The sequence below is a fragment of the Hibiscus syriacus genome, unplaced genomic scaffold (assembly GCF_006381635.1).
Source record: "Hibiscus syriacus cultivar Baekdansim isolate YM2019G1 unplaced genomic scaffold, ASM638163v2 tig00110331_pilon, whole genome shotgun sequence".
In the NCBI taxonomy this organism is placed as follows: Eukaryota; Viridiplantae; Streptophyta; class Magnoliopsida; order Malvales; family Malvaceae; genus Hibiscus; species Hibiscus syriacus.
In genome coordinates, this window is record NW_024062687.1 from 617,338 (window position 1) to 639,060 (window position 21,723).

General features: G+C 32.8%; 2 protein-coding genes and 1 pseudogene across 3 annotated transcripts; all 3 read left to right on the forward strand.

Moving 5' to 3' along the window:
* The first annotated feature begins 2,998 nt into the window (after positions 1–2,998).
* On the forward strand, positions 2,999–4,037 carry LOC120119135 (annotated as a pseudogene).
* An 8,724-nt stretch (positions 4,038–12,761) lies between these two features.
* On the forward strand, positions 12,762–15,355 carry LOC120119114 (pentatricopeptide repeat-containing protein At4g02750-like). Of its 2 annotated transcripts, XM_039139003.1 has the most exons (3): positions 12,762–13,582; positions 13,988–14,425; positions 14,519–15,355. In XM_039139003.1, the coding sequence occupies exons 1-3, from the start codon at positions 12,763–12,765 to the stop codon at positions 14,947–14,949; spliced, it is 1,689 nt and encodes a 562-aa protein (XP_038994934.1). In that variant the 5' UTR covers position 12,762; the 3' UTR covers positions 14,950–15,355. The 2 variants fall into 2 exon arrangements, with proteins under 2 accessions (XP_038994934.1, XP_038994932.1); XM_039139001.1 differs by having other exon boundaries at positions 13,988–15,355.
* A 466-nt stretch (positions 15,356–15,821) lies between these two features.
* LOC120119150 (WEB family protein At4g27595, chloroplastic-like) lies at positions 15,822–17,706 on the forward strand. Its single transcript, XM_039139028.1, has 2 exons — positions 15,822–15,845; positions 15,941–17,706. Exon 2 carries the CDS (start codon positions 15,949–15,951, stop codon positions 17,671–17,673), a length of 1,725 nt encoding a protein of 574 aa, XP_038994959.1. The 5' UTR covers positions 15,822–15,845; positions 15,941–15,948; the 3' UTR covers positions 17,674–17,706.
* The last annotated feature ends 4,017 nt before the right edge of the window (positions 17,707–21,723 follow it).

A 21,723-nucleotide genomic window follows, 5' to 3' on the forward strand; every position in this document is an offset into this window, starting at 1 on the left:
TGAGGTCCACAAAACGGAACCATTTTAGATGTCAGAAGTAGATCTTTGATCTGTGAAACCTAGTCTTGTAAATAACAGATCTCGAAGGTTTGTGAATGATGATTGAGGTATACACCCTAAGAACAAAAATACAGAAAACCGGTAACGCAATAAAAAACCAAAACCAAATCTGTAAATAGAAACTTTGAATAAAATACGAGGGTATTCCTTCGAGTTAGTGCTGCTGCCCCCTTGAGATAGCTTGTTAAAAAATAAAAATAAAAAAAATAAAAAAAGAAAAAGAAAGAGTTTAGAGGGAGGAAGAAACGATGCAAGTAAGGACTTGAAGAAATCAAGAGAGAATTGATATCGAAAAGAAGAAAAAGATTTACGCAAAAGATAAATAGAGACCTAAAAAATATTGTACATCATACGAATGTATAGAAGCAAAATCAAAATAAAATAGATAGCACCTGGTCCGGCAGGTGCAAGCTCGATTCCTATGGAGCACGATGCACTCTCTCAGGTCAGGCAACTTGAATGGTAATATCCACACTAAACCTTACCCTAAAAACAGTTTAAGCCAACAAATTTAAGAAAAAATAACTTACCAATTCTGAAATCCGAAGGAAAATGAGCAAATATGGGAACAAGGAACATCCATTTTTTAGCTACACAAATGCCGCAATAGGTGTTGATATTTAGCGGCGTTTTTTAGACAATCATCATAATAGGTTATGATGTTTAGCGGCATTTTTCTCTAAAACGCCGCAGTAGTTGTTGATGTTTTGCGGCGTTTTCACACAAATGCCGCAGTAGGTTTTGATGTTTTGCGGTGTTTTTCTCACAAACGCCGCAGTAGGTATTGATGTTTTTCGGCGTTTTCTTACAAACGCCGTAGTAGGTTTTGATGTTTTACGGCGTTTTTACTAAAAATGCCAGTAAAGGTCTGTATATAGCGGTATTTCTAGGATAAAAACACCGCTAAAGGTAAGGTATATTACGACGTTTTTTGTTATAAACGCCACTAAATAACATAAAATTTAACAGTCCTAAAAATTATGCTTGATTACCCCAAAACTATTTTTTCAACCTGTTTCATTATCCAACAAACAAAACAATAATAACGTCAAACTCTATATTCATAACAAACAATATTAAATCCAATATAATAAATAAAAGTTTTCATTAACGTAATATAAGTTCAGTTAAACAAGGTTCAGTAGAATGCTCATAACATAAATGAGACTACAACGGTAGATTCTGAGGTTGCGTTTTTTGAATCATCAGCATCATATCATTGAGTCATTTTTCAAATTCTTCACATCTCTGTTGATATGTTGCTTCTCTATGTGTTGCCGCTGCTTCTTTCTCTACTTCCGCTGCTTCTACTGCTGCTCTCTCTGCTTCCCTTGCTTCATTTTCCGCTTTCAAGTTAGTCATTTGTTGATCCATCTCATCCAACTTTTCTTTTAAACGACAAACTTCTTGGTGGGAAGATCGAGACTGTGATGATATGTACTGTGATGAACTGGATCCAAAATATTTGGTGGGAGTAACGAATGATCCTTGACAGCGCACCCGACCATATCTTTCAGGACCCAAAACATCGTTAATAGCTTGGTTTTCAATGTCATCATCATTAACAATACCTTGACTCGAAGCAGTAACATGATACTCCGCCTTTTTCTCCCTCAATTTTTCCTAATAAAGTGAATAATTAATTAAAATAAAAAATGTCATGGTAAAAATATAAATAAAGTCAGGTAAATTTAAAACATCTACCCAAAAAATGTACCATAATTTCTACAGCGTCAGCAGTCATAGGAGTGCCATCCTTCTTCGTATGTGTCATGTCGTAGAGTTGGATTCGACCAACTTTAGAACCGAATGTATTTTCTTACAATGTACCATAATATAATTACTATGAGTTAGTATGTACATGGAATACAAAAAACTATTTCAATAATCTATAATACCTCCTCATGAGCTATACAAGCAAAACTCTTCGATCCAGCCGTATGCGTAAACTTTTGTTGTTTCCTGCTAGCAACACCAATATGCTCTCGGTCCTACAATGTCAAACAACCACTTTTAATGATGATTTACAATTCGTTACAATTATTTCTGAAAAATACATCATACTTGTCCTTTTTGTGAACTCCAAAATCTGACTGCATCTTCTCATTAGTACCTTAGCATTCCTGGTGGGACTGTTTGCAACTTCTCTTCAAGGGTGAGATCATTCTTGAAGTATTTCTTCTTTAAGGAGCTCTTGTGATCCCTCCATCTCTTTCCTAACGTTTGCTTCACATAATCGTCAGAGACGTCTAAAGAAAATTTCTCCTATATAGCAAATAAGTGTGCACCGTAAGTATAAATTAGTATTGAATTTCTATAGAGTATGTAATTATAATGACATTATTACCTTAACAAAATCCAACGCTTGATTTTTGTTACTATTAGGCATTTCGCGCCATGACTCGTAATTGATCAGTAACAGATTCGCATTACGTCCAACTATGCCTAAGTAACCTGTTAGAAGACGTGATTCTGGGCCAATAGGTTGACCGACATCGTTTCTTGAAACTTTGACACGATGCCCAGGAGGAAGTTGGTATAATTCCTTCAAAGTTGTACGTCCTCGAGTCTTGCGCGTTCCAGCATTTTCAACTATATAAGAAATTATGAAATGCCAGTTTTGAAAATAAACAAAGTAGTAAATAATGTTTCGAAGATTACTTTGAATTTCTATGTCTTCTTCAACAGTTTTCGAAGATCACTTGATTGATTCATTATTGTCTTGTTTGACATAATAATAAGGAAAATGCCTAAGAGTTAGCAAGTAATTTGCTATATAAAGCATAGCTTACTGGTGAGGGTATTAGAGCTAAGTAGCTAAGGTTTGTTAGAGCTGTTAGTAGTCAGTTAATGTAGTTAAGGGCTGTTGAGAGTTAGTTACTTAGTTACGTGTGTATGTGTGAAGTGAGTGAGCTATGTTGTAAAAGCTATATAAAGCATGGCCTGGTGCCTTTGTAAAACACAGCAAGAAATACAATTCATCTTCTCTATTCAATATACATTATTTCATTGTTTTCTCACTAGTTCTCAACATGGTATCATTCGCTAAACAGTCCTGTATTTATTTTTTCTTCTACTGCATGGAGTTCGTGACTACTTCTGCCGGCGTTTACTGATCTGAATATGGATCTTTGCCATTCTTCCATAACAGTTGCACACAAACAAAGGAGGGTTTTCAGGGTGTTGGCATGGTGAAGCCAAGGAAAGAGATGGTGGCCAACACATGCACAAAGGAAGGGCCAGTTCTAGAGAGAAAAACAAGGCCACCGGAGCAATTGAATTGCCCGAGATACAACTCAACAAACACCAAGTTTTGTTACTACAACAATTATAGCCTCACTCAGACAAGATACTTCTGCAAGACTTGCCGGAGGTACTGGACCGAGAGTGGATCTTTAAGGAATGTGTCGGTCGGTGGCGGTTCGAGGAAGAAAAAAAGATCCACGATGATATCGACACCGTCTTCAACTTCAGCCAAAGTCTCGGATCTAAGTTCGACGAGCTTCCCTCACTTGTTGCCGTCTCAAAACCCTAAGGCAACACCACTCCACAAAGGCTAGGTTCTTAACCTGGTTTTTTCGGCTAACCAAGAGACTCATCATGGTTTGGGTTTGTCTCGTTATAACGACCAGCAAAACTACTACTCGCCTTCAGCTATGGAGCTCCTTAGGGATGGGATGATGTCATCAAAGGGGTTGAATTCTTTCATTCCGGCACCGACCCAAGACTCGACTGGATTTTCCCTGCAAGACTATAAACTGACACTCAGTGTTCCGATCGATGGAGCTAAAAATAGGGCTGGTGTAGTCCATGGAGGTAAAGAGAATAATTGTGGAAGGGTTTTCTTCCCTTTTGGAGAAATAAAACCGATTTCCAAGCATACTGGAGTTGATGATTGGAACGAGTAACTAAGCAATTCAGATGGATATTGGTGTAATAATGGAGTAGTAAGTGGAGGATCACATCTTGAAAGCTAATGGTATGGTCAATTGTTAAGAGTTTTTTGAGTAGTTTGTTTACATTTAGAGTTTGCTGGGAGATTAATTTCTTGCTGTCATTGGAAACAAAGTTTGTTCGTATTAGTTTCTTGTGGATGTGTTACACGTTATTGCATTACTGGTTATTTTAGATTGTGTATCATCATGTTTTGTTGCTTCTATCTCAAAGTGTCATGGGACTTGAAAGCTTCACAGCCAAGAGTCCATAAAAAAAATATGTCAAGGAACATTGTAAAAGAGGGTGAAGAAGAAAGAAATGAAGGTGAATAAGAAGAACGAAAGGAAGCATCAACACTTTCGATTCAAAGTGAACGGAAGGAAGCATCGACACTTTCGATTCAAAGTGAACGAAAGGAAGCATCGACACTTTCGATTCAAGTGAACGGAAGGAAGCATCAGCACTTTCGATTCAATTGTTCATCTTCTCAATTGTTCAGGGCTAAGATGTACGTGTTACCTTGTTGAAGGAGGAGGAGAAAGTAGAGGGAATATTAAAGTTAAGTAGCTAAGGTTTGTTAGAGTTGTTAGTAGTCAGTTAATGTAGTTAAGGGCTGTTGAGAGTTAGTTACTTAGTTACGTGTGTATGTGTGAAGTGAGTGAGCTATGTTGTAAAAGCTATATAAAGCATGGCCTGGTGCCTTTGTAAAACACATCAAGTAATACAATTCATCTTCTCTATTCAATATACATGATTTCATTGTTTTCTCACTAGATTCTCAACAGAGGGTGTGTCTATTTCATTAATAAGATTGAGGTTTGATCCTATCCGTCTCACTCTTTTTTCTTGCATTTGATTTTTCTTCTAATCGTATGATGACATGTGTATACGATTAAAAATATTAAATTTATTAATTAAATTAAAATTAAAATTAAATTGGTATAATGGGTAAATATTAAGTTCAATGTATAAATTATATGTTATGACCCTGAGCACTGATGCTAACTCAACAAATCCATCAATTATTGACAAGTCAATAACATAGGGTGAGAAAGAACAAACATGAGAAAACGACATTTCAAGATCTTATTTGATCACGGTAGCTACTTATAAAATGTATTATAGAATAGAAGGAATGACATTAAATATTGTTACAATATGTTATCCCCTTTCTTTTTCTAATTTTCTCTTTCAGTATTCTCTTCTTCTTTTTTTCTTTATCATTGTAATTCTATTATCATTCTTAATTTCAATTCATATCGATGAGTTATTAAGTTCACAACATTTGGTGCTTTTGTTGAGAGGTGATGACAATTGTAAAAATCTAGTATGTGGCGTAAATAATTACTAATCTCACTTCAATCCAGCTCCATGGAGTATAAACGAACAACTGAGGTGAATCAAAAGAACTTACAGGACGTGACCAATCAACTCGCAGTATTGACTGCCCAGACGAGTTTAATCAATAAATCACATAGTAATATTGAGGAATCAAGAGAACATACACTTAATCGAGGAAAGGCAAGAGTTAAAGATGAGTTATGTAATAGGTTAAATAGTGTTGTATTTATTTAATTAAGGAGGGATCGTTAGTTAAATTAAATTTTGAATTTGTAACTGCCTTTGTAAAGATAACAATCAACCAATTAGGTACCAGTTTCTGTGCATTGTGGGAGTGTTAATCATTTCCCATACGTAAATGACTACCGAACTTGTTTTTTTGGAATGTAGAAGTAAAAGTTGTTTTAATAATTTTTAAAATAAATTAAATTTTATTAAAATGACAATATTTTTTGGTGATTCAATCACAACCTAAACAAATATTAGTGACGAGTCCCTTGAACCATATTTTTTATTTTAAAAGAAAATTTCAATTTTTTTCGAAACAAACATCTAAAATTAATTTCTCAATTTTTTTGAACGTTACGACACTTCAAACCTTGAGGATAAGGTTTCTCTATAAGATTTGGGTATTATTATGATCAGAGCAGTCTCAGACATTTTTGGGCCCAGAGTGGCGGAGCAAAAATTTATTAATAAATCATATAAAATAATTAAACATTATCAAATACATTATTTTCATTATTTTATTAAAAGAATACAACTAAAATAATAAGTGGCATTCACTAACTTGCAAGATTGTCACTTGAAAAATCTCACCCTCCGAGCATTTTTTTTGAAGCAAATTCATCAATCAAATCCTAATAAGCAACTTTATTTAAAATCTCATAATCGATTGTCACCAAAACTAGTCCATTAAGCATTTCTTGTGACATAGAATTACGCAAGTAAGATTTGAGCAATTTTAACCTTGAAAAACTTCTTTCAGCTGTTGCAACTATCACAAGAATGGTTAACAATATCCTATATGCAATAATTGCATTAGGAAAACAATCAGCACACTTCAAAATCTTTAAAATATCAAGAGGCCCCAATTTTTCTTTGGGCAAAAATTCTTGAAGTAACTTCAAATCCACATATAAGTCATAACCATGAATATCACATTTATCACCATTTTTGAGTGCATTTTCTAAACGCCAACAACAAGATTTTAAACTCATATCATCTAGTGAATGCAAATTGTTAGAAGAAAATAGAAAACAAAACACATTTTCATATTGTTCATATTGTTCAAACATCCTATCAAGTGAAACAATTGCTTGATCAATGATGCAATTAAAATAATTAATTCTAAAAGACTCTTCCGCACATTGTGGACTCTCATCATTTAAATTCTCATCAAACTGTCTTTTTCTTTTGATTTGATGCTTTGGAGAAAAAATGGATCAATTTTCATACCAATTGCAAATTCCTTGACAACTTCAAGAGCATTAGAAAAACCATTCTCTGTATACTCCTTAAAAAATAAAATTAATATTTTCACATTTTTAATGGCAACAGAAATAAGCATGTCTTTCGATTGTAATTTTTTACTAACCAAATTGACATCATACAACAAATCATACCAAATGACTATAGCCATTATAAACTCAAAATCACCAAGATCATTATTGGCTAAAAATTTAGCTTCACTTCTTATTTTAAGATCTTTATCACTATTAGTAACTTCAAGCAAAGCCTCTCTCATATCTAAAATTTGAAATCTTATTGCTTTTACACTATCAACACGACTCTCCCAACGAGTAAACGATAATAATTTAGGAGTTAAGTCTTTCACATTTTCTTTTAAAATTTGTCATCTTTTTGTAGAATTGGCAAATATAGTGTAAATGCGTTGTATAACAACAAAAAAGTCCCTATCTTTTCCAGAATTATTTGCCATGTCACTTAACATTAAATTAAGACTATGGGCACCATAATGAGTGTAAAAATCTCTAGGATTTAAATCTAAAAGTTTTCTTTGCACTCTTTGATTTTTTTCCTTTCATATTTGACCCATTATCATAGCTTTGTCCACGCACATAATCTAAATCAAGTTCAAGAACATTCAATTCATGTAAAAAAATTCAAAAAGATATTGTCCAGTTGTGTCATTCACATTCAAAATCCTAAAAATGATTCTTCTATGCTAACACAATCAAAAGAAACATCTACATACCTCAAAATCAAAGACATATGCTCTTGGTGACTAATATTAGGAGTACAATCAAGTAGCACAAAAAAATATTTAGCCTATTTTATTTTTTTAACAATTTCAAATTTAATTGCACAAGCAGGTAAAAGAATCAACTCATTTTGGATGTTGTGACCAAGGTAATGAACTTGTATCTCATCATTAGTAACACGATGAACATGCTCCTGAATAATAGGATCAAACACATATAACATTTCAATTAATCCCAAAAAATTTCCATTACTATTTTGATACAATTTCTCATTAGTACCACAAAATGCTAGATTATGCTTTACAAGGAACTTCACAATTGAAATAATTCTCAATAAGACATTTTTCTATTGTTCTTTCTCTCTTGTAAGTTAATTTTGAGCTATTTTATCAATAGTTATGTTCTTTTTAAGTCTTAAACGCAAATGATACCAAGTGGCCATATTTTGTACATGTTCTATACCGGTTTCATGCTCTCTAATTCTAACACAAGGATGTGACCAATCACTATATCCATCATTTGCTAATTGACCTTTACCGCATCATTTCTTAAATAATTTACAAAAAAAAAAAACAAAAAAAAAAACTCTATCAAGTTCTTTTGAATATACAAGCCAATTTCTATCACATATCCCCATTTGGTAGTATTAGTGTAAAATGAGGTAAAAAATTGTCTTCCAATTTTATCTTTAACACCTTTCACAATAGATAAATCTCTTTTAGGACTATTTATGGCTAAAATATCAATCATTTGAGAATCTAAAGCATCCCAATTTCTTGGATCAAACATGTTAAACTTATGACAAGCAATATCATCAAAAGCATTAGCATTATCAACATCAACATTATTAGCCTTATCAATATCAACTATATCAACATCAACATGCTTAAGGTCCAACATCATCATCAAAGACATTTTTTCATTTACATGCATATCCTCATCACCATGTTCATTATTATTATTTAAATGAACATTATCATCAATATTAATATTATTATCATCGGCATTATTAATATTAAAATCACCAACATTAACAATATTTTCATTTTAGGACACATGTGATTCATTAATAAAAAATTTATCAAGTGCTCATATTTGGGATTGAGTTAACTCATCGATTTTTTTTCTTCTTACGCTTTTCACATCTAGAGTTATACTTTATTTTATGAAGCATAATTAGATAATTAGAAATCGTAGGTAAAAAATAAAAAATAATTAAACATACAAACACAATCACCACACATATATCCTAAACGATTAGGTTAGTAGTTGTAACATGTAAAACATAAATTTTCAAGAATAATTGAATAATTAATAGGCAAGAGTATGAGCAAAACAACCTGATTTTTTAGTCGAATAATTTCAGAAATTGAATTTTCTTCCCAATCCTTGAGACCTTATTTCTTCCGAAAATAAACAAATCCAAATGCTCAAAAAATCCAATGTTCTTTTTATTCTTGAATTTGAATGAATTGAATCGTGGATATGGTATGAAAAAGAATACTTAAAGAATATTTAATAAATTGAAGAAGAAAAATTAAAGAATTTTAAATAAATTGAAGAATGGATTGATATTTGAGAAGAAGATGTAAATTTTTTTGAATAAATTGAAGAACATGATTTGAAAAATAGGGATATATATAGTTGTATTTGATTTGAAATTTAATAAATAAAAGAAGAGGAGTTTAATAAAAGGAAATTGAAAATATTAATTTTTTCCCGTTATGTTTATGTTAAAAAATAATGGGAATTTGGAAAATAGGAATATGTATGGAATAAATAATTTAGTTGTTAAAATTAAAAGTGCCCCCATCCCCCATGACTAATTAAATATTGTGAATTAATATTATATATTACCGTTTACTTTTAGAATGAAAAGTTCAAAATGGACTCATAACTAATTAAATATTGTAAATATTTAAATATATATATATATATATATATATATATATATATATATATATATATATATATATATTGCCGTTTACTTTTGAGTGAAAAGTAAAAAATGGAATCTATTACATATTACTTTCATATTGGGAAAACTAAAAACTAATTTTTTTCAATAAGAAACTAAAAGCCAACTCTAATGAGGACTCCCATAGAGTAGGGGTGTAAACGGTTTGAGTCGAGTTTGAGTATTGCTTAGCTCGACTCGACTCGAAAACTCTGAAATTGAATTTGACTCGACTCGAAAATTTTAAAATGGAACTCGACTCGACTCGAAAACTCGCGAGCTTAAAATTTTAAAGCTCGACTCGAATTCGAAATCCTGAACTGAAGGTCGTGAGCAGTTCTAAAAGGCTCGAAATGAAAAAAAAAATTCTTAAACTTAACTCGATTAAAGCCTCAAACTCGAATATGAACCTTAAATACATGAAATCTTATTATATTTTTAAATAAAATCAATACATAAATATTAATATTATTAATAATTTATTTTTTTTTAAAAATAAAATCTTAATATATTATATTTTTGAGCTGCTCACGAGCTTTTCGAGACGAATATCGAGTAGCTCGTTAAGAACTCGAGTCGAGCTCGAGCTCGAGTTCATTCAATCTAAGTATTTATCGAATCTTAATCGAGTCAATCTCAAATAATTCACGATCTATTTCATCTCATTTACCAATCTAATCCTCGTTGTACCATTTAAAAGAGGGCCCGGAGCAATTAGTCGATTGCTCCTCAAAAGCCGGCTCTTATTATGATCTAGAGAAGTCATGTCAACTTAATAAATCATCAATTATTAACAAGTCAACAACATAGAATAAAAAAGAATATACGTGAAAAAATATCTTAAAATCTTATTTGACTACGATAACTTGCTATAAAATATGGTAAAGAATCGAAGGAAGGGCGTGAAATATTATTACAATTTATTATTCTCTCTCCCTTTCTCTGTCTTTCTTCTAATATTATCTTCTATTTCTTATGTTTTTTTTCTCAATCGCTATAATTTTGTTGTTCTTCAATGGAAATCCAGCTTAAGTATTTCAATTTATAGCAACGAGATTTTAAGTTCATAACATTATATAAATTTAATTGTCACGCTATCATTTTAATTAAATATTAACGACATGATTTGATTAATATTATTTAAATAATTAAATAATTTGATTAATAAAATCAAAAGATTAACAATAATAATGAATACTTAAATAGAAGTGATCATAATACCGTAAATATCATTTATCATAAAATAATAAATACTTATATAGAAGGGGAGGGGTAAAAGGAAAATAAAAAATAATAATGAAGTGATGATAATACCGTAAATATCATTTATCATAAAATAATAAGTACTTATATAGAAGGGGAGGGGTAAAAGGAAAATGTATGATTTTTTTTAAAAATAAAGATAATAAATCATGTTACCATGCATGCATATATAATTCTAAAGAATTTTATACGAGAAGTATGAGTGGTTAAAAATTTTACGTACTATAGATTTTTTAAAAAAGATTTACGATTTTCTATATAATTACAATTTTAAAATATTTTTTATTATTTCCAAAAGAAAATTTTATTTTTTTAAAAAATTTTATTTTTAAATGATTTTATTTTTTAAAAAATTCTAAATTGATATTTTTATTAATTTAAAATAAGTACAAGGTAAAGAAAATCTTAAATTGACATTTTAATCTAATCAAATATTTAGTATTAAATAATTTTCATTTTGTGAAGAGATTATGACATATAACTAAGGGTTTGTTTATTTCATTGAAAATAGTTTTCGAAAAATGAATTATATTTTTGAAAAATATTTTTTGTTGTTTATACGCTACAATGTAAAATATTTTTTGCTATTTGATTAACTTTTTTAAAAATAATTTTTGAAGTTTGTTTTGATAAACATACATATTTATGAACTTTCTTGATTTTCTATCTTTTAAATTTATGAAATTAATTTTATTATTAATATATTTTACAAATTTTTAAATATAAATGACAATATTTTTAACCAAATAACATATGTTCAAGAATAGTATAATTTTTTTCCACAAATAATACACATATATTCGACGACAACATATCTATTTTATTTTGTAAAATTCTATTCCTTGTGGTGAAAATTAAAAAATAAGGGATGAATCATAACATAGAAATCTGGACTTTTGAGCTACTGAATTTTCAGCATAGAACAAGTGAAGCACTAAAGAACAATCGACTCTGAACAACCAAGTGAAACATGGTATGAGGTTGATCACAAATACAATGATCCTATGTTGTTTTACTCTATGATTTTTCATATGATTGTGATCCAAACACTGAACATTATTAACCATATTGTTTCATCTCATGCCTAAGTCAAACTCGAATCCTAAAACCACACCACGTATAAAAATTTAAGTGCAAATACAAAAACAATTTTGTAACTAAACAACCTAAATCATCCAAGAGCCACAAGGATCAAAATCAAGAAGACTAACAATTCCAAGCATTTCTTTTTATCTCTTTCATAAATCAATAATCAAAATTTATAATCTTATACTAAATTATAGTTTATAAGTAAAATAAATGCATAGTTTTGTAACTGTTGAACATATCACGAAGCCTAATCCTAAAGTATATTGTAGTGGCCACTTCGAGCCTTGAAAGAGGTCTAAGGGGCTAGTAGCATCTTTTCAACTCATATGAATATACTCGGTGCCTCCCACCACAATGTAACCTCAACTAGCTGGGATACAATAACATATATATGTGAGTGTACTAGAGCAAAACCTTAAGCATAATCAATATTCGACTCGACCTCTCTTTAATAAGTGTGCAAAAGTCAAAGCTAATTGCTTAAGAAGTCATTAAAAAAAGATAATAATGTGTTTTCCGCGTAAATAATCCAAGTAGGGTAACAAATAATTACACTTATCTAAGAAGATGAACGATAAAATGTTTTTCCTTTGACGGTAAAATGTTTTCTTTGAACATAAACTTTTCTTATGAAAAAAAGTATGAATTTTTTTTCTGTAAAATATTTGCTCCAAATAAACAGATTAAATTAAAATGATTATTTTTTTTAACATGAGTGATATTTTTATAATCTTTTAATAATTTAAACGATGATGTCGTAATTTTTCATAATTGAGAGTTTATCGAGTATTTGTTTGAATTTATCCCACAAAACATCGAATTTAAGAAAGAAAGCCTCGCTCGAAATTCCAGTTTGTGTTTCTTGATTATCTGGTATTTTTATCTTCTGTCATGCTTCATCGCGTTTCCCTCCGATCAGCATCCATCAGCCCTCCTTCTCTTTTCCCCATATTTCAATTTCCTTTCTCTTTCAAATCTCTTCACCATTCCCTTCTGCACCCTGCTAAGCAACAGTTCTTCTCTGTTCGTCATGTCTACGACTGCAACGTCAGGATCCAACAACTTTCGAGGGCCGCTGACATTAAAGCTGCGCGCCAACTATTCGATAATATGCCAGCTCGAGATGTTGTCTCATGGAACTCTATCATTACAGCCTACTGGAAGAATGGGTATCTCCAAGAAGCAAAGAAACTCTTTAATTCAATGCCTGGCAGAAATATACTCTCCTGGAACTCCATGATCGCAGGTTGTGTTGAAAACGGATGCTTAGATGAAGCCTTCCAGTATTTTAAAGCAATGCCTCAGAGAAATACGGAGTCTTACAATGCCATGGTATCTGGGTTTGTGAGATGTGAGAGGGTAGGGGATGCAGGAATGCTTTTCCAAGAAATGCCTAGAAAGAATGTGATATCTTATACTGCAATGATTTATGGGTATATGAAGGTGGGGGAATTTGAGAAGGCGAGAGCTTTGTTTGATGAGATGCCGCTTAAGAATGATGTTTCTTGGACGGTGATGATTAGTGGGTATGCTGACAATGGCTGGTTTGATGAAGCCAGGGAGTTGTATCAGCGGATGCCGAATAAGAATGTTGTTGCTATGACAGCTTTGATATCGGGGTATTTTAACGACGGGAGGGTGGAGGATGCAAGGACCTTGTTTTATGGAATTCGGTGCAAAGACCTAGCATGTTGGAATGCAATGATAACAGGTAAGGATACTTCTTTTTATTTACTATAGAATGTCTTTGTTTGATATCATTTACTGAAAAAATGGAACAAACTTGCACTAATTGTACTTTGATCTGAATCTGAAAATATAGATTAAGAGTGTGTTTGATAAGTGTAATTGGTTTTACGAAAAAACGTTTTCAGCATTTCCCATAAAATCAATTACAGTGTATCAAACAAAACCTACAATTGCTTTGCAAACGTCTCATTCAAAAATGTTGTAGTTGACTTTGGGAATATCGCTTTAGACATGTAAAGGATTGATTGTTTTTGCTTAGGAAGAAGACCTTTTTCCTGGAAATGAAAGTAGAATCTACGAAGAAATGCCTTTTTCCCCGAAAGAGTAAAACCTAAGCTGATTATACTTTGTCTTTCACATGGTGCAGGTTATGCACAAAACGGGATTGGAGAGGAAGCACTGAAGTTGTATTTGGAAATGGTTAAGCTGGCTATCCAACCGGATATTTTCACCCTTGTTTCTGTTACCACTGCGTGTTCTGGCCTTGCATCCATTAAGGAAGGCAGACAAATGCACGTGCTTGTTATAAAATATGGGTTTGAGTTCGATCTTTCTTTGTGTCATTCCTTGATTACAATGTATAGTAAATGTGGTAGCATTCTTGATGCTGAACAAGCTTTTGGACAAATTAATGGAACATGCCTTGTTTCGTGGAATACAATCATTTCTGCATTTGCACAGCATGGTCTCTATGAAAAAGCTGTTGATTTCTTCAACCAGATGGAAGTGGTTGGTGTTGAACCAGATGGGGTAACTTTTCTTAGTTTATTATGTGCTTGTGGTCATGCAGGGGAAGTAAATAAAAGTATGGACTTTTTTGACCTAATGGTAAGAAAATATGGGATTCATCCAAGACCTGAACATTATTCTTGCTTGGTTGATATATTGTGTCGAGCAGGTCAGCTGGAAAAGGCATCCAAGATAATACGAGAAATGCCTTTTGAAGCTGATGGTGGAATCTGGGGTGCCCTTCTAGGTGCCTGCAGTGTTTATTTGAATGTAGAATTAGGGGAATTAGCAGCTAAGAAACTTGTGGAATGGAATCCACATCATTCAGGTGCTTATGTTGTTTTGTCCAATATATATGCTGCGGCTGGCATGTGGGATGAAGTCACAAGAGTGAGGCTACAGATGAAAGAACAAGGAGTGAAGAAGCAATGTGCATATAGTAGGATGGAGATTGGTAATAAGGTGCACCACTTCCTTGGAGGGGATCTCTCTCATCCTGAAACCGATAAGATTCATTTAGAGATTAAGAGTATCAGTTTACAAATGAAAGCACTGGTTAATATTGCAGAAATTGATTTATTGTGGGGTGGTTTTGGTTGATATATATCTCAATAGGAGTTCTGATTCCTGATAGAATTTCAGGAGAAAAGGGGAAGCCACAGGTGTCGGTAGAAACCTGTGAAAGCAATCTTTTAACATAATCGTGGTTCTATTTATCTGCCATCAACTCCTTGGGCTGCTCTCTTTGCGACTTTAGGTGGTGATTAATGGATCATCAACCCTTTTACCCCAATTTCGGTGCAGACAATTACTGACTATTTCAGCACATGCCACAAAGTCGGTGACAGAAGGAACTGCTCTTCACACTTCCACACGTTTGGATGGTTTGTTGGCATTGTTCCACCTGTATATTACTGATAGAGAATGGAATTATGGTGGAATTCATGCTAAAAGATCCTGCGAGAGAGTTCCACCCAAGTCTTTTCTGTACCCGTGAGTGACTGTTTGCAGGGATTAATAAGCACCATTGTTTCATGAATGTTAACCATCTCAGCCGGCTTATCTTATAAAAGAGAGGATTGTTTTTAATGGAATATCCAAAAACCTCGGATTTTCCCACAAAACCAACCATTTTTTTACTATTAGATTTCTTCTTTTTATAATATTTCCCTCAAAACATAGACCCTCAATTTAACCATTTCTATCCCATCAATTATGATTTAGATTTAGTCCCCGTAATTTTCTCCAATAGGATTTTTCTCTTGTTCATTCATTTATCTTGTAGAATAATTTCACCATTTTTAAACATTACGGGTTGTTAAACTTGCTTGTTTTGAAGCTTTTGTTGTTTTACTAATATCTGTTATAAGGAAAATGGAGTCAGTATTATATCAATCACCAAATCTTTAGCATTGTTTGCCTATATAGTCTCTTCATTGATTTTATCCCCCAAGAAAGGAACTTTTTTCCCTTAAACATTACCATCTCAATCGAAGGTGTAAGTTTGAAAATTTTGTTTTCGTTGTTCAAGTTTTTTTTTTCAATGATCATCTACGTCTGAACCTTTTTTTATTTGTTTTTTAATGATCAGAGAAAGAAATGGAAGGGTCATCCTTTGCCAATAAAGAGGCTGATGAGAGCTGTACTGCAATGATGTCTGGAAAAGTTGCGGACATTCATACAGAACTGAAGAACAAGGAGAAGTACATGGAATCCTTGAAAACTGAACTCGGAACAGCTAAGGAATTGGAAGCGATTTTGGCCGAAAAAGAAGCTTCATTTCGTAAATTGAAAAATGAGTTGATTCAATTGAAATCCTTTGAATCCGAAGCAATAGATTTATTGTCTCAAGGGAAGAAGAGAATCCATGAATTGGAGGAAGAAATCGAGAAAAGAAAAGAATCCGAGAAGAAGATATATGATTCTTTCGTTGCTAAATCAGAAGAGTATAAGCAAACCCAGATTTCTCTGGAGAAATCCAAACAAGAAATCAAGTTCCTCTTGGAAAACCTGGAGAAATCTGAAGGTTCGCCCGAGGTTGCATCACAGAGTTCCATGGGAGATGGCCATTTAGAGAGGCTCGAATCCGAGATTCAATTAACAAAAGAAAACTTACGCTCTGCATTGGAGAAAGAGAGAGTTTGTTCATTGAAGGCAAAGAGGCTAGCCGAGGAAGTGGACTCATTAAAGAGTCAACTCAAATCCACCGTTGAAGCCGAAGAAAACAACAAAAAGGCCATGGATCATTTAGCCATGGCGTTGAAGGAAGTGAAAGACGAAGCAGATGAAACCAACGAGAAACTCCTTTTCACAAACCTTGAGCTGGAGAAAACAAAAGGGGAAGTCCAAGACTTGAAGCTTCAGCTCAGGAGCATGGAGGAAAAGTATATCGAATCAAAGAAAGAAACGGAGGTATTCAAAAACATTTCAGAAAGATTAAGGGTTGAAGCCGAAGAAACCCAATTGGCATGGAGTGAAAAAGAAAAAGGATTCGTCGAATGCATAAAAAAAGTTGAAGATGAAAGGAATGCAGCACAAGAGGAGAGCAAAGCATTGCTTGAATCACTCAGAGAAGCTGAAAACATGAACCTAAAGGCCAGGGAAGAGAATCAGAAACTGAGGGATATCATGAAACAAGCCATAATTGAAGCAAATGTAGCCAAAGAAGCAGCTATCATTGCCAAGGAAGAAAATTCACAGCTCAAAGACACAGTTGCCAAGAAAGACGAAGCTTTGAGTATCCTATCACAGGAGAACGAAAACCTTAAGATCAACGAAGCAACAACAGTCGACAACATCAGGGATTTGAAGCTGTTGTTGTGCGATGCAAATTGTGAAGCTGATGATCAAGAGCGACTTAAGAAACAAAAAGCTGCAGCCAATTCTGCAGATAAGGATCACAAAGATGATAAAGAACAACAGGGCAAGAAATCAAAACATAATAGATCAAAAAGCGCTTGTTTGAACTTATCATTCCCAAATTACAAAAATAAGGATGCAGATGATGATTCCAAGCTTCCACAGAGAGTAAGTTATGGTGATTCGGACTCCGATTTCTCTGATGATCCACTTAAAGGCTCCATTTTTTATACTACTGTTAAATCCCCAAAGACTCCTTCAACATCAAGCTCAAACCATCAAAGGAAAAAGTCTTCTTTGACAGATGAGGAAGCGATGAATGGCGAGGAGTTTGAGCACGTTGATACAAGCAATTTCGATGAAGAAATTGATAGGAGCTCTAGGAAGAAGAAAGCTTTGTTAAAAAGGTTTGGTGATCTTATAAGGAGAAAAAGTTTTATAAGACTAGAACAAGCTTCAGATTAAAAATGCTGTTGTAACGAATGTGACTTTCGATTTGTTTGTAAACTTGATTGTGTGGTTTCTTTTTTTAAAGAAAAAGTTATTTCTTATTTGTTTTAAATTTATAATTATTTTAAAATGATTTTGAAAGAAATTTTTAAATTTAATTTAAAGTATAAAAATTTTATATTATTTTTATTTTTAAATCTTTCATTAACTACAATTTAATATATGTAGACATCATTTTTTCATTTAAATTTTATTATTATTATTAAATTTATTATTACTAATTATTATTATTATTATTATATTAATATATATATATATATATTACAAGAACTCAGGCCCAGATACAAAAGCCCAACATAAACCCTAAAACCCAACTAGGGTTTCTCATCACATGCCCCAGCCGCCATTGCTCACAGCCGTTGGATCTGGCCAAGATCCAACGGTCCTGATGCTTCCAGACGAAAACCCTAGGGTATGATACCCTAGGGCAACCACGCGGCGCCGCCTCAGCTATCTCCAAGCTTCCAACCGCCGCTTCACTGCCAGGTGGTCCAATGCCCCACTGCTGACGCCTCCACCGCCATTGTCGACACACCAGTACCACGACGACACCAACAGAAGACTCCACAGAAGCTCTGCTGCCACAATAACAGCCGTCCACGTCGAGCTCTATGGTGAGTCACCACCATAGCTATGGTGACTCACCGAACTGAACCCTCGAAACCGGTCCGAAGAAGACACCGGTCAGGCTATAAAAAGCCATCACCGAATCCTGCAAAAAAAAAGAGGAGAACGACAACAAACAAAACAGAAAAAAAAGACAGGGAGAGATACGAACAGCAACCAACAACCAGAACAAAAAAAAAAAAAAAAAAGAGAAGAGAAGAAAGGAAACTTACTTTGTCATCAAAGAACCCCAACCGTCGCCGGAAACAACCAAAACCCGAAGGTATTTTCATGGATTTGCTCCGATCAGGAGCTTTTTTTAAGAAAAACGGTCACCGGATCCGTCATTAGGACGGCCCGATCTATGTTTTGGTAAAAAATAAAATTTCCCGACCACCGAGAGCGGTGGCCGGCGGCGGTGGTCGGCACCGGAGCACGGTGGCCGGCCAGAACTCTAATCCCTCCGATGAGGGATTTGAAGAGAGAGGCGAGAGAGAATATTTACTCTCTCAGTTAGAGAGAGAGGAGAGAAAAAAGAAATGAGGGGTTGGCCCTTCGGGCCAGCCGGTTTCGGATACTTATACCCTCTCCCAAACGACGTCGTTTTGGGGAGGGTATATCTGTAATTTCGCGCATGGCTAAACCCTTTCCATAGCCATCCAAGTTTTATAATTATTCATTTTAGTCACTGAAATTAATTTCTGAACATTTTAATTCAGTCTTTGAATTTTATTTTATTATGTTTTAGTCCTTACCAGTATTAAATAATATATTTAGGATAAATATCACATTTAGTCCCTAATAATTTTAATATTTCTATTTTAATCACTGATTAAATAATTAATGGCTAATTACACTACTAGTATTTATATTTTATGATAACTCTAACCATGTCTCTTATATATTTATATTTTATAATTTGATCATTAAATTATATATAATCTTAATTTTAAACCATAAGTTTTATTATTTTTACATTTTAAGTTCATATATTTATGAATATGATCCAATAGTTTTAATGTTATTACTTTTATTTTCTTTCATTTTAATTATTATTATTTTATTTTGTTATTACTTTTGATATATGTTTAAATTATTATCTTCATGATTATTTTATTATTATTATTAAGTTATATAAATATATATAATATTTATTTATTCTATTTGTTTATTAAATAAAAATCCTATTTATAAATTTAATTTTATAAATTACTTTTAAGAAAAATAAACATATTTTGATATGTATTTATTTATTAATATTAAGAAAGGAGCTGTCTTAAAGCAACTAGAAGCCATTTTCTGATATTTCTGAGTAAATAAATAAAGATATATTAATATATTTTCTTAAAATTATAATAATAAATTTAAATCAAATAGGATTATGAATTAAATACATTTTGAATTTTTAATAATAGAGACAATTTATAATTAAAAAGTACCAATTTTGGGCGTTGTAGGGGTGCTAATCCTTCCCTAAACGTAACCGACCACGAATCCCTTTTTATTATTAAAAAGAATGAATTTTTGGTTATAAACGCAGATCAGTTCATTTTTTTTTAATTGATGTTTTCTTAAAACTCTTTTAAAAAATAATTTTTAGGTATTCGACCTACCTGACCCAAAAGGCCGATGGCGACTCCGAATTATTTTTTTAAAAACCATTTATTCACATAAATTTTCCCGCCAAATAAATATTTCGTGCCCGGACGAAAACCGGTTACGACAGCTTGGCGACTCCGCTGGGGATTTGGTCAAACTTTAAAATCAATTATAAATTGTCTCTATTAATTAAAAATTAAAAGTTCATATATTTAATTTTTAATTCTTTCTTTTCAAAATTTTTATATTTACTTATTATTTTCATAATATTTATATGTTTCATTTTACTTGTAAGTATTTTATTTCGTTATTTATTTTTCTGTCAAAGGTTTGAACATTTCTCCTCACACACAACACTTGCATTGCATAACATAAAGCTCTATAATTGAGTTTGTCCCTTTTAAGTGGGAGTGAAAGCGACGTCTTCGTGAGAATTTATTCTCCGTGTCAGACCTAGCAAGTAACTTTCGGGGTTCATATGCTCTATGTCTTCGTGAGAATTTATTCTCCGTGTCAGGTATAGAGAAATGTGTCCCCTCGAATTGAACTCGATCCATTTAAGTCTGTAATGGACTAGGATTGAGGGTTGACAGCCCAAGGGGGTATCAACAAGGACAATTTGAGTACCTTTACTCCTAGAACTGAAACTCTGCATATAATAAACCCTAGAAATTCACCTAATCTAAGACAGTACTGAACCTTTGTTCATAGGTGTACACAAAGGAGAAATAAGCTCTAGCTTTTAATTTATTATTATTTTTTCTCCCTGAATAAATGCATGCGAACTAGAAATCATGCGGTTAGGTTAATTTTTCCAAACAAAGCATGGAACTAGAAAGCATGAGGTTAGGATTTATTATATACCATGATAAATAAATTTTTCTTTCAATTAGTTGGTATTAACCATTTTATTTTTTCTTATTTTCCCATGTATGTTATTTTTGCTCTAATTTGTTTAAATTATTTTCTTTTGTTTGCATTGCATGATCATGACCAAAAGGTGTTAAATGAAAAGACTGTTCATCAAATTAGAAAGAAATCATAAATGGACAAAAAGTTCTATGATCAAACAAAATATGATGCGGCCAAGAAAAGACATCCTGAGGGAACTCTGAAGATAGAGAAGAGCTATGCACCCAAAGATTGTATGCCCATTGAAGAGCAAAAGGAGATACGAGAAATAAGAGAGCAGATGTCCAAAATGATGGATAAAATATCTGTTTTGGCCAAAAGAGAAGAGATTCCTGCACAGAAAGAGAGATAGCTCAATGAACCTAACTCTGCAGTTTCAGATACGCAAGGGACTTCGATTCTTAACCAATTTGAGAAATTACAGATAGTCATCATTCGTATTCACAAGTCGTTTGGAGATACCAATGAAATGATGACAACTGTAAAAACTCCCAGAGATGAGAAGAAATCATTCAATTTGAAATCGTCAAAATTTGGTCTGCTCCCGATGTCTAAAACTCAGGTTCAATCCAAGACAAAATGTGGCTCTCATCTTGATACTATCCCCATATCATATAAAGAGTTGTATGAGAAGCTACTTGAAGAACGAGAAGTGGATCTATATTATATAAAACCGTTCCAACCTCCGTATCCGAATTGGTATGACATCAACGTTCATTGTGAATATCATGCCGGAGCTCAAGGACATACTATCGAGAATTGTCTTGCCTTCAAACGTCGAGTCCAAAGTCTTTTGGATCATGGAACCTTACAATTTATGGTAAATGATCGACTTAGTTTGGTAACCAAGGGTCCTGATAGATTAATACCAAAAGTCTTCAAAGGTAA

Bases quoted from the DNA above. Each gene is read 5' to 3' on its own strand.
- LOC120119150 (XM_039139028.1), top strand. From the start codon at position 15,949: ATGGAAGGGTCATCCTTTGCCAATAAAGAGGCTGATGAGAGCTGTACT.
- LOC120119114 (XM_039139001.1), top strand. From the start codon at position 12,763: ATGCTTCATCGCGTTTCCCTCCGATCAGCATCCATCAGCCCTCCTTCT. The intron at 13,583-13,987 runs GTAAGGATACTT...CACATGGTGCAG, and splicing joins TTGGAATGCAATGATAACAG to GTTATGCACAAAACGGGATT.